General features: G+C 49.6%; 2 protein-coding genes across 3 annotated transcripts; one reads left to right on the top strand and one right to left on the bottom strand.

The window, feature by feature from the left end:
- Positions 1–285: 285 nt before the first annotated feature.
- On the top strand, positions 286–5,758 carry atg13 (ATG13 autophagy related 13 homolog). Of its 2 annotated transcripts, XM_079185901.1 has the most exons (18): positions 286–441; positions 921–1,001; positions 1,148–1,228; positions 1,353–1,472; positions 1,705–1,751; positions 2,101–2,241; positions 2,353–2,393; positions 2,500–2,596; positions 2,689–2,796; positions 2,892–2,985; positions 3,169–3,267; positions 3,442–3,519; positions 3,658–3,770; positions 3,872–3,998; positions 4,076–4,153; positions 4,243–4,350; positions 4,521–4,649; positions 4,732–5,758. In XM_079185901.1, the coding sequence occupies exons 2-18, from the start codon at positions 933–935 to the stop codon at positions 4,807–4,809; spliced, it is 1,608 nt and encodes a 535-aa protein (XP_079042027.1). In that variant the 5' UTR covers positions 286–441; positions 921–932; the 3' UTR covers positions 4,810–5,758. The 2 variants fall into 2 exon arrangements, with proteins under 2 accessions (XP_079042027.1, XP_079042028.1); XM_079185902.1 differs by lacking the exon at positions 3,169–3,267 and having other exon boundaries at positions 4,732–5,755.
- A 58-nt stretch (positions 5,759–5,816) lies between these two features.
- kpnb3 (karyopherin (importin) beta 3) lies at positions 5,817–14,470 on the bottom strand. The gene is made up of 26 exons (XM_079185900.1): positions 14,358–14,470; positions 12,549–12,629; positions 11,950–12,142; positions 11,757–11,859; positions 11,543–11,639; positions 11,351–11,455; positions 11,088–11,210; positions 10,856–10,976; positions 10,656–10,743; positions 10,448–10,554; positions 10,235–10,359; positions 10,053–10,142; positions 9,795–9,968; positions 9,495–9,713; positions 9,310–9,393; positions 9,095–9,227; positions 8,887–9,008; positions 8,668–8,764; positions 8,385–8,557; positions 8,182–8,293; positions 8,008–8,063; positions 7,809–7,931; positions 7,491–7,710; positions 7,168–7,396; positions 6,941–7,082; positions 5,817–6,849 (listed from the first exon to the last, which is right to left on the bottom strand). The coding sequence occupies exons 1-26, from the start codon at positions 14,439–14,441 to the stop codon at positions 6,763–6,765; spliced, it is 3,288 nt and encodes a 1,095-aa protein (XP_079042026.1). The 5' UTR covers positions 14,442–14,470; the 3' UTR covers positions 5,817–6,762.
- Positions 14,471–14,719: the final 249 nt, after the last annotated feature.

Raw genomic sequence — 14,719 nt, 5'->3', positions numbered from 1 at the left:
CATTGTTAAGGAAAGGGCCCTTACCTTTAATACAAAAGTCATGCAGCTTTTACAACCAAAACAAACCTCAGGAACACCAATCTTAAGAACCACATTCGCAGATTCGACAGGAAGTTGCAATTTTCTTTTTTTTTCAGATTATTGTAAAAAAACCTTTGATTTATCTTGTTAATGTTCTCATAATGTGTATAATGTGTCTCGTGTTTTATTGACGATACATTTTAGAGACACTAAAAATATCGACGAAAGTGCCGTTCTGAAAGTGCTACTACCCAAACACGTCGACATGGAGAAGATAAACAGAAAAGTAGCACAGTCGCTGTTGACGTTGTTTACATCTGAATTAAGCGCGTGAATGTCTGTGGTACACAGCGTCGCGTGACATCTGTACTAAATTAATTAGTATTTTATTGAAGCTGCATTCCTAAGGGAGAAGCTAATGTGAGTAATGGTGTTTTCTGGTGACGTTAAAGTGCGTGCAGTTTAGCCAGCTAGCAAACATTAGCCACATGCTAACGCTAGATGGCTAATTATCGATAAAAATAAGGTATTGCACTTTATAGAAAATATGCCAGCTGGTGTAGTGTCCCGTGTAAGCTAGTTGTCCGTATTATGTCGTTCAACCTCCAAATATTATTCGGACAATTTCATCTGGACGTGAGCTGGAGGCCTCACTTGCTTAACTTAATAGATGTTATACAGATAGAAGGGTTACATTGTTGCCAGTTGGTAATGTTAGATAGATAGCTAGCTAGCAAAGTAGGCCTGTGTGTCAAAATAGTGCCTTTGTTATTGAGTTTTAAACGCATGGACTGAATGTATGGTGTTAATATTCACTAATAGTTTACATTTATTCAACTTTTCTCTGAAATTATTTGTTTCTGACAATTTAAATTCATTATATTTTGTAATGATTGCAGGGTCTTGACAACATGGACAGTGGCCTGAGTCCCCAGGATAAGAAGGACTTGGACAAGTTCATTAAGTTCTTTGCCTTGAAGGTAAACCTCCTGTTTCTAGTGGCTTTCTGTCATTGGTATCTACTGATGCAGGCGTTTTGGTTTTGAGATACTTGCCACTGATATGCTGCGGTGACTCTGGATACTCTGCTGCTGACTAGTGAAGGTTTCTTCTGTCCTATGTGTAGACTGTCCAGGTGATTGTCCAAGCTCGTCTCGGAGAGAAGATCTGCACTCGCTCGTCCTCATCGCCAACCGGCTCTGATTGGGTAAAATAAGTCTTTGTTTGACCTTTCTGTTATTGATCACATTTACAGTTCCCTGTATTTGACTGTTGTTCTTTTTCTTTAAAGATGTCAGTTAAATCGTTTTGTTTGTTATTATTTCTTCTAGTTTAATTTGGCCATCAAAGACATCCCAGAAGTGACTCATGAAGCCAAGAAGGCACTGGCTGGCCAACTCCCAGGCATCGGGCGCTCCATGTGTGTCGAGATCTCCCTCAAGACGTCGGAGGTAAAAACCTCCTTTGATCATCTGCTGCTGTCCCTTTTCTTCTTTTGTTAATTTTACTTCTCACTCACAGGACCTCCAGCAGTGCAGGGACTTTAAATATTCAAACATAACAGATAATAACTTCAGGTATCAGGTTTATAAACGAACAGAGACAACAACATGTTGTGTACCTTTATTGCGGAGTGTCTATATATCTATATATTTATTTAAATTGTCTCTCTGTCTCACTCAGGGTGACTCAATGGAGTTGGAGACTTGGTGCCTGGAAATGAACGAAAAGTGAGTGTTTTAATTGTTTTAGATTAAGGAATATTTAGGAAAGTAAGAGGTTTATCAGTGCTGGCTTGAGAGCAAGCGAACAATGGCGCAGCACAAAAATAAATGGCCGATGCTTTCAGTTATAAATGGCTTACTTTGTCTCTATTTCAGTGACATTTTGTAGTTGTATCACGTCTGTGAAGTGCTGCTGTTTGATCCGCGAGAAACACTTTAGAAAAACCATTAAAGGAAAGTTATTCTGGCTTCATATATTGAGCTGTTGAGTCATTTTGAGTTGACATTTCTGGGAAATGTCAGCTCCGCGCTGCTGAGTTGTGATGAGTCAATGTGTCGTCTGTCTCTGCTGTAGGTGTGATAAGGACATCAAGGTGTCGTACACAGTCTACAACCGTCTGTCTGTGCTACTGAAGTCTCTGCTGGCCATCACGAGAGTGACACCCGCCTATAAGCTATCCAGAAAGCAGGGTCACGACTATGTCATATTGTACAGGTGCGTGAAACAGCTGGATTAACTGCCCAAGCAACACCAGCTCTGATCTCTCTCCTGTTCCACACAGTGGATGTATGACATATGTCCCCATTTGTTTCTGCCTCTATTTAGGATTTACTTCGGGGAAGTCCAGCTCAGTGGATTAGGAGAAGGTAACTCAAGTCTCAGGCGTTACACTGAAAATGTGCCTAACTTGTGTACTAATTCATTTAAACATGTATCCGTGCAATCCGTGAAGCTCGTCGTTTGTCTCTTAAGGTTTTCAGACGGTGCGGGTCGGCGTCGTCGGCACCCCCGTCGGCACGGTCACGCTCTCGTGCGCTTACCGCACCAACCTGGCATTCATGTCCAACAGGTAACCGACACGCTACCACGCAACATCATTTGCTTGTTAAAGACAGAATGAGTGAATAACCGGTCCGGCCGTTGACACGGCGTCTCCTGCAGACAGTTTGAGCGCTCGGCTCCCATCATGGGGATCATCGTGGATCACTTCGTGGATCCTCCCGGCTGCGGCCAGCGGCCGGCCATCATGGGACATCCCTGCAACTACAGGTAGCTCCAGAAAACAATGGAAATCCGGACGTTATATGCCCACAACTCCCACTCAAAAGTTTCAATCTTCTACTTTACAACATGCGTGTGTTCAGAGCTCCAGACGAGGACGATGGAGGACCGTATGCAGGGGTTCAAGATTCACAGGAGGTCTGCACCACCTCCTTCTCCACCTCCCCTCCCTCACAGGTAAGAGGACACGGTCACTCGCTCCTCTTTATCCTCTCCATTTTCATACCTGTTCTTTATTTCACTTTCCTTTTTCTCTCTCTGTCTGTTTTCTGTCCTGTTGTCTTTTTTATTGTATGTTTATCTGTCTGTGTGTCTGTGTGTGTGTGTGTGTGTGTGTGTGTGTTGTGCGCACTCTCTCAGTGCGTGTGCACACTGAGTCCTTCGCCCTCTAAACTGTCTAAGCCCCTCCCTCTGGACAGTCTGCCGCTTCCACTGGCTCCGGGACTTGTCACTCACACTGTGAGTTTATACTGGCCACTGTGTGTGATGCTCCATCGCTTACCTCAGCCCAGAGTGTGATGCACCGTAGACCTGTTTCATTATGACGACTCATCATCTTGTACCACATAGTAAACCCACATTCATCCCAAGAGCACATCTGTAATATTCCGTCTTCCTCCTGTCCGTCTCTAGCTGTACGCTTCCAGGTTATCGTACCATCCTCCAGCTCTAACGGGAGCTGCTGAGCTCTGTCACCCTGCTGCAAACCAGGTGATACACCAATCAATCCACCTCCAGATCCATATACATTTATCTGTGATACGTCGCTTGATAAGTTAGGGCAATATGAGTAAAAATCACAGATTTCGACTCGGTCCACTATATCTCTGCCCTGTTCCTCCTCCTCAGGTGTTGCATGCTGGGAAGGAGCATGGAGGGGCTGCGTTGGTTCCTGCCCAGCCTCCTCACAGAGCCGACGCTCATCTGACGGTGGAGAACGCCGCCAACACACCCGGCAGCAGGTATTTCTCCCCCTTGACATCACTGAAACCTGTGCAAACATCTTCGTCCTGCCCCGTGATTGTTAACATCCAAGCGACGACTCGCTCGTCTCTCTTCCCAGCGGCGACGACAACGGCCTGACGCACAGCGGCGAGAGGAGGACGAACGCTTCCCCCCCGGACCCCGTGGAGTCTCTCAACGCGTTCACGAGGAAGATCGGCGCCTTCGTCAATAAAGCCAACGCACCGGTAGGTAACTGGCCAACAGTTGTTTTGTAGTGAGTGAAGAGAACACTGAATGTAACCCTGCGTGTGTGTGTGTGTAGATAACAGCAGCCAGTCTGGACCTGCCATTTGCTGCATTTGCTCCTCGAGGCCTGGACCCAGAGGAGAACGATCCCATGGTAGATATTACGATCATTTTTTCGCCCTCATACATCACGATACTTTAGTCAAGTTTTGTACAGTTGGTATATTCTGTGTGTGTGTTCAGGTGCAGCCTCCAGACTCTCCTTCCTGCCCCTCACCCCTGCAGGCCAGCCTCCATTCCCAGGGCTCGGAGGGATCGGGGCAGCAGGACGACTTCGTCATGGTCGACTTTGTGCGTAATTTGTTTTTTTACAGAAATGTGAAGTTCATATATTTGCTCTTAAAATCCATCGACCAGCTTTTGTTTTGCAGCCTAATAAATTCTGGAGAAGTTTGTGAAATCTAAAGGTCTCTTTACCCGTCTGTGTGTGTGTGTGTGTGTGTGTGTGTGTGTGTGTGTAGCGTCCAGCCTTCTCTAAAGACGACTTGTTGCCGATGGATCTGGGCACTTTCTACAGAGAGTTTCAGAACCCCCCTCAACTGGCCAGCCTCTCGCTACACATCAGCTCCCAGTCGATGGCCGATGACCTGGTAACACTTGTTTTTAAGCCACTATTAAAAAGTCCGAAACCGAATGCCTTCTTGTAATAATTTCCGATTTTCTCGTCCGCAGGACTCACTGCCAGAGAAACTGGCCGTTTATGAGAAGAACATCGACGAGTTTGACGCTTTCGTGGACATGCTCCAGTAGAAGAGACGACGTGTGAGGAGAGACTAAATGGATGGTGGCAAATGAAGCAGAAAAGGGAGAAGCAGCGTGAGAATCGCTCACACTAAAAATCACCTTATTTTAATGTGAATTGCTTAATTTTCTGACATTTTCCGCTCCCACCTTCCCGTCAGGCACGCTCGCACAGATCCCTGTAAATACTGTATCATCTCCTCCGACACTGGAGAACACCCCTCTCTGGTCTGGTAGTGTTCATCTAAAGCTAAACTTTATTTTCTATGTGGCACAGCTCTGCTCACATCCGTGTTTAATCAGGCGTGTAACTCAGAGGACGGACGACCTGCTCTGTTAGTTTTTGTGAAACTAGCTCGCTATAATTGAGCCGCCCTCCACTGAACACTACTAGCCTCTGAAGGTCTCCGCGACATCACGGCCTTTAGTTCTTTGTGTCACAGGCGTAGTCTCCGAAACTGAAATCTTGAAAAGCTGGTCTCGCCAAACGTGTTGTAATTCAGAGCTGCTCGTCTTTCAGTTACCCTAGCTGGTCTGGGGATTTATACGGGCAACGTTAACGTTAGCAAATGGCCCCGATGGAATTTTAAAATCAATCAAATGCTTCCCGTACGCACACAGAAAAACATTTCTCCACGCTGAAGCAACTTGAACGACATTCAGTTGCCAATCTATATTACACTGCATTAGTCCCAGCTACCTACTAGACTGGCAACTGAGTGTGTTAAATACAGGCTGTGTAACATGCATATGTATATTTTGGGCCGTCGACTGAAGGGGTCACCATCCATGACTGTTGTTTGGTTGAAAGCTTTAATTTAAACTTCTTCGCTGTTGGTGTAGATGTCCTAATAATAAAGCATGGCTGCTCTGTTGAAACAAGTGATGTCTGTCAAATGCTTGGGGCCACAAAAGTGACGTGTGTGCACGCGATTACCACACAAGAGATGAGGTTTAATAGGATTAAGAGATGTTGAGCAGACTAACTTACGCCTTTTAATAAATCAAATGAAAGCACTTCTCAAATGGAATTTTATTGTTGGTAGTTTTCCATCACATACCTGCAGGGCTGCAAAGGGTCAAAACCATAAAGTTAAGTATGGTAACACGCATTTTACAAATACTCTACAATTCATGTTTCACACACACCGTGACCAGCTAAAGACGCTCTTGGTTTCTGAGGGCCCCTCTTCTCTTAAACTGCTACCTAAAAAAAGGGGCCGAGAACCGTTCAGCGAACATTTTAAACTTCAGACTCGTGTCCCGCGAACAGCCATCCTGAAGGTCTACGGAGGGGAAACTCCCAGACAGCGATGATGTAAATCCCCCCCTAACTAGTTATGTTTTCTAAGAGTTAGCCACTGAACATGCCGTTACTTTTTGACACACGTCCTCTGAGCTGTGGACGAAACGGACGAGAAAAAAACAAAATACAAAAAGAAAAAAGGTTTCACAGGAGACGGGCAGTGATCGCCCCAGTGTGCATTTTCCACCTCATTCGATTGCTCAGTCCACTAGAATGTCCTGTCCCCCCCCACCCACGGTGGCCCCCTCCGAGCCCCGACTGTCCAATGAGTTTGTGTTGGGTCGGCGTGGAGAATGAGTCCCTCGAGTCAAACGTCGGGGGGAATGGTTGGGGAGGACGACTGACACTTAACTCTGGTTGCCACTTCCTTGGACACGGGGTGAAAGTCTTTGCGGTGGATGGCCAATGTCCTCCATTGTCATAAATATCCAACCTGCTCCCCCCCCCTCCCCCTCCCAGTGGGCTGAATGTAGGTGGGGTTATATAATAGTGGGGTCGGGGTGGTTGAAGCCAGCGTCCATACACGCTACAGATCAGAGCAGGAGGAAGAGGAGGGAGTGTATGGAGGAGATCCAGGAGCTCGACTTTACTTCATGGGCTTATTTTTTTTAATTTTTAATTTTTTAAAGGGCGGGGAGGTGACCGGGGGTCCGGGCTCAGGCGGTGTTCAGTAGGTCCTGTATGGCTTTCTGCTGCGTCTCGTTCAGCGTCGACACGCACTGCGTCCATAGACCCTCCGACACCTGGAGGACACGACAAAACAGATTAGTTTACTTCATGTCCGCTCGGGTTTCTTGGCAGTTAACACTGTGTGTGCGAGCGGTGGAGGCTCACCTGTACTTGACGGATGACGTTCGCCAGCCGTTTGCTGCACGCGTCTTCACTCTTGACCGATTCGTTTGAGACTCCGTCCGCGATGATGAGGAAAATTTTAGGCAGGTTGGCGTTGTCTGGCCCGAGGACAATCGGGTTGTTGCTGTGGAGAGACGACAGAAGATTAAGATTTGTACAACATAAATGGAACAAAAAATGAATTTAAATCAATTTGAGAGTCGCCCGACCTTTCGATGAGGTCGCACAGGAAGTCAAACGTGTGGACGGCCTCTTCTTTGTCCTCGTTGAGCGGCAGCCAGCTGAGCCAATGGGGGAGGATCTCGTTGACGTTCACACACTCGGGCCGAAACCTCATGACCTTTCCGACGGCGGAGATGCAGTTCTCCGTGGCGTTGACGTTCTCTTTGGCGCGCGAGTCCGCCGCCTGGATGACCCTCACCATTAGGGGGATGGCCTCTGGATCAAAAGGAAAACAAATGCATCCGGTTAACCGAAAGAGCGACGCGAGCCGACGGCAACTCAAGTGATGGGCGGAGCCAGAGGCCGGTACCTGTGCAGAACGGGCGGTAGCTCTCTCCTCCGTGCTGGGCCATGACGCCGGCGCCGTAGGCGGCCGCCTGCCGGACCTCGGGGCTCGTGTCGCACAGCGACTGCAGCATCGGCCGCAGGAAGTACTCGGCGTATTTGAAGGAGGCGGGGCTGCAGTGCTCCACCACGTCGTCGAAGATGCACAGACCCCACTGTCTGTCCGCCCACTGCCTGCTGGGACACTGAAGACGAGGTCGGGTTAGTTTCTGTTGGCCTTTAAGGGACGATAAATATGCACAACATGGCTGCAGACGTTATACAGAGAACAGGAAGTACTCACTATTAGCTGGACGATGAGCTGCAGCAGCTGTTCGAACCAAGGCAGCACCTTTTCTTTGTAACTACTGAACACCGAGTGCAGGATGTCAGACACTTTGGTCAGGATGTACACGTCGTTCTCATCCTGCAGAAGAAAAAGATAATGAGGACTCGCACTATATTCTTCACGATTTCTGACTAGTCGAGGTCAAAAAGTTCACCTCGTCTTGTAACGACTCCTCCACCTGCTCGTCGTAGTCTTCATCCTGTCTCTTGGCTGTGAGGAGCAAAGAAGTGTTCGGTGAGGATTGTGCATAAACGCACGCGTCTTTTATTTGGCTGAGACGACGGAGCGGTTTTTAAAAACCTATTCTATGGCTGGAATGACGTCTCACCCTGTCTGAGCTCCTGGTTCTTAAAGTGCTCCTCCAGCTTTGCTTTCAAGATGCCGCCCAGCTCCTCAAAATGCTCGTTGTGCAGACAGCCGTCTCCCATCAGCTCGATGCACTTTAGACCGAAAACAAAAACGCAGGTCACAAACCGAGCCCAGCTCCTAAAAACGGATCCAAATGTTAACAGAAACGCTGCATGAAGTTACCTTGGCAAAGGAGTGCATGATCTCCGACAGGACGTCGGAGTCCGGCTCGGTGCCGATGGCCTTGATGAGGGCGTCGCACATGAAGTGCCACATCTGGGTGAGGTACTCCGGCCCTCGGACCCGCGCGCACTCCAGCAGCAGGGGCATGGACTCGGCCGCCGCCACCCGCACACGTGAGACAGTTAAGGGGAACACCATCGAATCCTCAAACCCTTCATGTACACGCAACGCCACCAGTCACAGCTCAAAAAAGGTGAGAAGTCACCGTCTGAAAAAAGGATATCGTCGTGGAAGTAGAACTTGAGCAGAGGAACCATCAGCTTCACCACCTGCTCCGTGTACTCCACGAAGCCCTCCTTCAGCTCTTTGGCGTAACACACCTGGAAGAAAACAACAGAGTGTCTCACTGACGGGACTGATCTCAGTATCTAGAGAAGAGACAAACAATGGATTTACATCTATGCTGCCATCTGGTTTCTCCGGAGCGGACCAGACTACTCACCAGCATCTGGCAGGCGGTGGCCTTCTCCTCCAGGCCCGCCGTCTTGATGCCGAAACTCTGCTGGTCTCCCAGGTTGACAAACTCCCAGCCGTCGTCCTCCGATATGTTCTCCATGTCTTGGGCTACGAGACGGAGACGGACGCGTTCAAATACCGCCGCTGCTGCTTTTGCGTCGTAAATACGTGAAACATGTGTATATAGTACTTACTGTCGAGCAGGGCCACCTCAGGCTTGATGGAGGCGGTCTTCATCAGGGGGCCCATCACCACAGGCAGGTACTGCTGAAACTCCTTCCCCAGGATCTTGCACATCCGGGCCCACGCCGAGATCATGTAGGAGATCTAAACCGCAGCAGAACAGCGTGACTATATTGCAATAAAGAAAAACCTGGATGGTACAAAGTTTCGTTCAAGCCTCCCCCACCTGCGGATCGTCGTCCTCCAGGTCATTGAAGTCCGTCTGGGTTTTGAGGAGCAGCTGCATGACGGCGGAGGCGTCTGGCATGAACTGGGAACAGAACAGGAAGAGAGGGACGCATGTGAAGATGGCAGCCATCCTTCATTTTACAGAATCTCTCGGGGGGGGGATATTTTCCCGAGCAGACGTACCTTCTCCTTGCCGACCGCCAGCCCGATGAGGCTGATGCACTCGATGGTCTTGCCGCGAAGCAGCCGGAGCTCCTTCTGCACGGCGTTCTCGACGATGTGCTTGAGCGACGGCATGAACAGGTCGTAGTACGGCACAAACTTCTCCTCGGCCGTGTCCGCCACCGAGGCGATGGACGTCACCACCTGCTCCAGGACCAGTTTGGTGCCCTTCTGGATCAACTGGGGAGGAGGGAAGGGGACACGGTCAAGACTCCCGACAGCCTGGCTGGATTCATTAAAAAGACAAGTATGCATTTGTACCTCTTGCAGCTTGGCTACCATGATGACGTGAAGGTGCTGCACCAAGCTGTCCAGATACGGGATCAGCAGGGATTTGGGACAGTCCTCTGTGAAGTTGATGAGGGCGGCGGCGGCGTGCGCCTGCACCCGAGGGTTACTCTGGTCCTCCATGGTCTGAAGCAGGGCCGAGATCACCTAAGGGGGAGGCGGATGCAGCGTCAGAGTCCACAGTAGTAAACCGTTACCGTGTGAACCCGTCCCGCACGGATCACTTGTTACCTTGTCGTGGAATTTCTTTTGGAAGGTCGGGGCAAAGTCTGTGGCCATTTGTCCAATGGCGTTGCAGGCAGCGTAGCGCACCCGTGGGTGCTGAGGAGGGAAAAGGAAGCCAAACTCATTACCACCATATGAGATGCTGCGTAAAGTCCCCCCTTAACGTAAGTAACTAAATCATTTCTTACAGGATCGGAGCAGAAGATGAGGACGAAGCTGACGATCTCTTGGAGGATGGCCTCCATCTGCTGGTGGCAGCCCTCGCCGATGGCCGACAGCGCCATCAGCCCGGCGTGGCGGTACTTCCAGTCAGCTGGCGACAGACGCACAGGGTTGATCTCATGTCCACGCCGAACTGATTTTGAATTCTGACAGTTTGAATAGCGGCAGGTTTCACTTACGGTTCTGCAGCATCTGCATGATGTGCTGCTTGATCATGGGCAGGATGATCTTTCCTCCCAGGCCACAGGCGATTCTGTCGAGAGCGCTCTCCCCGGCCACAGCGTTACTGGAGGGGAACAAGAAATAAATCACTCAACACACTTTCAAACCTTTCGTCTTTGAGGGTCCCTTATATCGGTGTCTTGGTGGCGATGCACCAGGCCTTACCTGTCAAAGTCATCGTCCTCCAGCTCGTCAGCCATGGCCCACTCGTCATCGTCCTCGAGGTCCACCATCATGGCCAGCATCTGGGGCACTGAAGACACAGCACACGCATAATTACGACTGTCCAAAAACTAATTTCGCCCGGATCCTCCGGGGCGGACGAAACTCATGGGGGAGCGAACGGTTAGCGCTCTCCTCCTCACCGCTCTGAGCCACGATGGCCGTGTGTTTCCTCAGCATGGCCGCCGCCGTCTCCGATAAAGTGACGATGACCTCCAGCGCCAACTGCCGCTGCATGTTAGTCAGGTTGGTGTCGGCACACAGCTGAAGAGAAAACGGCGACACGTTGGGTCACACGGGAGCTTACGGTCACATGCGGTGCAATGCAAATCTGATGCCAAGGAATATTTGGCATTCGGGTGCTCTCTGACTCACCTTCAGACAGAGCTGCAGGGTGGGCTCCAGGTTGGGCCTCAGGTATTTGGGTGCCGTGTCCGCGATTTCCACTAAGGACTTGAGCACAGAGTCGTCCGCCTGGTAGCACGAGTCGTTCACGGCCTGATTGAAAACAGAATCTGCGGTCAGCGTTGCAAATGCGTTCATTCGGCCTGAGGTCTCAACCGCCACCTGCCATCATGAGTCACAGACGCTCACTAAGACACTGGTGCAGTAGATCTCGCATCTGTGAGGTATCTCACCTGCAGGAGGCCTGGGAGGAGGTCGGCGAAGTGCTTCAGCAGAGCCGAGTTGCTCTCGTTCGACAGAACAAAGGACGCTGCAGCGCGAGCCGCCAGGGTGCGAATCTGAAGGATAGTTTGAAATAAATACAATGTACAGTCGTATAATCGGGATATTAAACGGCCCTAAATCCCGCTCGGGGGAGCTCTTACCTGTGGGTTTGCCTGGTCCTGCATGCACTGAACAAGCATGCGCTTGATAACCTCCATATAGTGCTGCTGCTGGTTGCCAAAGATCCCCGGGAAGTTCCTAAAAGGAGGACGAGACACACAACTGTCAGCCGGTAGTGCTTACAGGCAGACGAATCGTGTAAAATGTACACGTCCCAAATAAAAAGATGTGGGGTGAAGCGAGCAGTGGGCTCACCAGAATATGTGCAGGGCGGATTCTCGCAGGTTAACGCTGTCAGAGTTCACAGAGTCGAAGAGGAACTTGAGCACCTCGGGCCACTGGTTATTCCCATCGTCATCTGGATGAAAGACGGCACAATCGACGGTTCATTTTCTGAGTAAAATAAGATTTACACCCTACATTTGTCGCAGTAAAATGAATCCGTTACCTATGAGGTTGCGGGTGAGCTCGGCTGCGATGTCGCAGACCTTCTTGCGGATGTTGGGCGAGGTCTCCTGCTGGATGCTGGTCAGCAGCTCCGTCTTGATGGCCGTCTGCATCTCCAGCGTCAGGCCCGGGTAGACCTCCTCGAAGGACGCCGACAGCAGCCGCCGCAGCAGCACCGCCGCCATCTGTTTGACCTGAGCGGCGAGTAGAAGCCAGTTTTATTTATCCTGTTTTGCCAGTTTGTGTTTACGGCTACCAGACATGCACAGGAAACATTTGGTGGAATAAAATGCACTGACAGCATCTCAGAAAGGCAGCATCACTCTCCAGGGGCCAAGCACCTAGTGCCTGCTCCCATTTCAAGACTCTAAATATATCAGCCTTGGGGTAAAGAAAGGGAGAGGGAGCATGAGGGACCAAGCAGCTGGTGAACTCGGAGTAAACAGAACCGCCCGGATGCCAAAACCGTGACTCATAACGAGCCAACGCGTGGTGGCCGCGCTACATTCGCGAGATGCCGCGGACGTGGCAGCAGAGACACGACAGTGACGCTGCGTCACGTGACCTGCGACTTTTGTCGGCGTTAAAAAGAGCACAAACCTCCTCCGCGGCGGATGCATCTCGGATGGCCTGCAGCAAGAATGTGATCTTGTTCTGGCCCAGGATGGTGTCATAGGTCTCCTGTGAAGAAAAAGGGAACGGGGTCAGCGGTGCGAGTGAAACACGACTCATCACAAATGCACTATTTCAGCCCTGCGAGAAATGTATCTCTACCGAAACGGATGCTGCTTCCCAGCTTATTTCATCTTTAAGGGTGAGGTAACAACATGGGTGTGGTTATTTAAAGGCCTACGTTTCATTCACTGGGTGTTTATGGCGCTGACTAATCGGTGTATCCTGTAGGCCTTGGATTGTATCAAGTGGTAAAGGAATAAGCAGGACACGTGTATACATAAGAGCAGTAAATCATAATAAAAACGTCTAGATTTGAACAAGTTTCTAACAGACAAGTGTTAAAAAAATAACAAGGCAAGAATAGAAGCAGCCACTAAGTTCTTTGGACACTTCAGACCCTCGACATCATGGGACGTTTTAAATAAATAAGACCGGTTGTTCTGTGCATTTGGTTTGGTCCCGAACGCTCTCAAGCTGCCTCACAGAAGCCATAAAAGAAAACGCCAACACACACACGTGAAGGGCTGGGTGTGCTCTGAGGCGAATATTAAGATGATGGTCACTGTTGCAACAGTGTGACTGGAGAGAAACCAGATTACTGAGTCAACACTTTGAAGTACAAACCGTACATGCGGGCTGCTCCTGCCCTAACATGACTTCTCCTAATAATCTGATTTCTTCACCAGCATCATCAGCCTCACATCCACTAACATGTGTAGCTTTTAGTAGCTCTTATTATGCTCCCAAACAGCCGAGATGACTTTAAAACTAGCTATTGCAAAAGCTCAAAACAATGGTGACACTTCATGGCTCGCCATCCCTTAATGTGTGTTGTGGGCACCTCTAAATGTTCAGCAGCTGTTGTCTTTAGCTGTTCATATATGGGTTTAAAGTCCTCAACTGATGGATACATTCCTATTGTGTGTGTAAGAGTAGACAGGGGGGATTTTTTATAAAAGGATGGATTCCAATGAGCTTAGTATCGCGGCAGACAGTCTGTGGTTCAATAAAGAAAAGCGCTGACTGCACAGCGAGGGATGAGCGTGATAAGATTCAACCACCTCATCCAAAAGAGGTGAAACTGTGGAGACAATGCTTTTGCCGCGACAAGAGGCTCATCATGGTGGTGGGGAAAGTGAATAGGCCAGCTCGACTCAGCCCAAACAAATCCACTGGAGCACCTAATCCAGTGAGGGGATGAGCCGAGACGAGCCTTAACTGGTGACGTGACTGAAACGGAGATAATTCACTTTAAACTAAACTCAAGAGGACAACAACGCGTTTGTGTTTAACTTGACTTCCAGATCAAAATGACTGAAGGCCATGGTACAAATCACAGCTAGCATAGCTCTGCTGTCTGACTCCACCTGTAACATAACCACAACGGGTTTGTTGTTGATTATTCCACCTATAACGTGACACGTGTGTGTCGCCATTTAATGTCTGGTTCTTTTAGCAGCCACACTCTGTTCCGCTCTAGCTTGCTAGCTAATGAAACTAGCAGCACTGTAGCAGCTCTCGTAGCTTCATGCTACTTCCGGTAGTCTTCTAGCTATATCCCCCCCTAGCTTCACATTGCACGTGGGCTATCGAGCCTGACGCGAGAGCTCACTGCGCGCGCGGCCGGACTGGGTGAGCTATAGGCGGCTAGCTTTTAGCTAACCCCGATAACCACTGTTTTATACAATCGCAGTACTTGTCACGCGTCAAATCCGCCACGTGTGGTTCTCTCACCTCCGATTGCTTCCTGACGGTGTTGTCAGGGCTCATCAGGTTGCCCAGCAGGAGGTAGAACTGCTGCTGCTGCTGGTCCGCCATTGCAGTGAGATCCAAAAAAGACCAGCCGGGTGGAGAAGCGGCGAAATGAGCCCGGCAGAACAAGCGTCGGTCACACAATGCTACTCTCCGTCCATTGGCTGGCTGTATCAACTCTGCTCGTCGTTCATTGGACGAGAGCACCGTCTCAAACGCACGCCATTGGCTCACAGCTTCTATTGGACGGACGTGACACAGAGAGGTGAAGGCGCTGATCCTGTTAGTTAATAATGAATAACCAAAGCGCGGGAAATGACTACATCATAGTAACAAAGTAGAAA

The sequence above is a fragment of the Pholis gunnellus genome (assembly GCF_910591455.1).
Source record: "Pholis gunnellus genome assembly, chromosome: 24".
NCBI classification, from domain to species: domain Eukaryota; kingdom Metazoa; phylum Chordata; class Actinopteri; order Perciformes; family Pholidae; genus Pholis; species Pholis gunnellus.
Note: the sequence above shows the minus strand (reverse complement) of the source record. Positions and strands in the feature narration are given on the sequence as shown.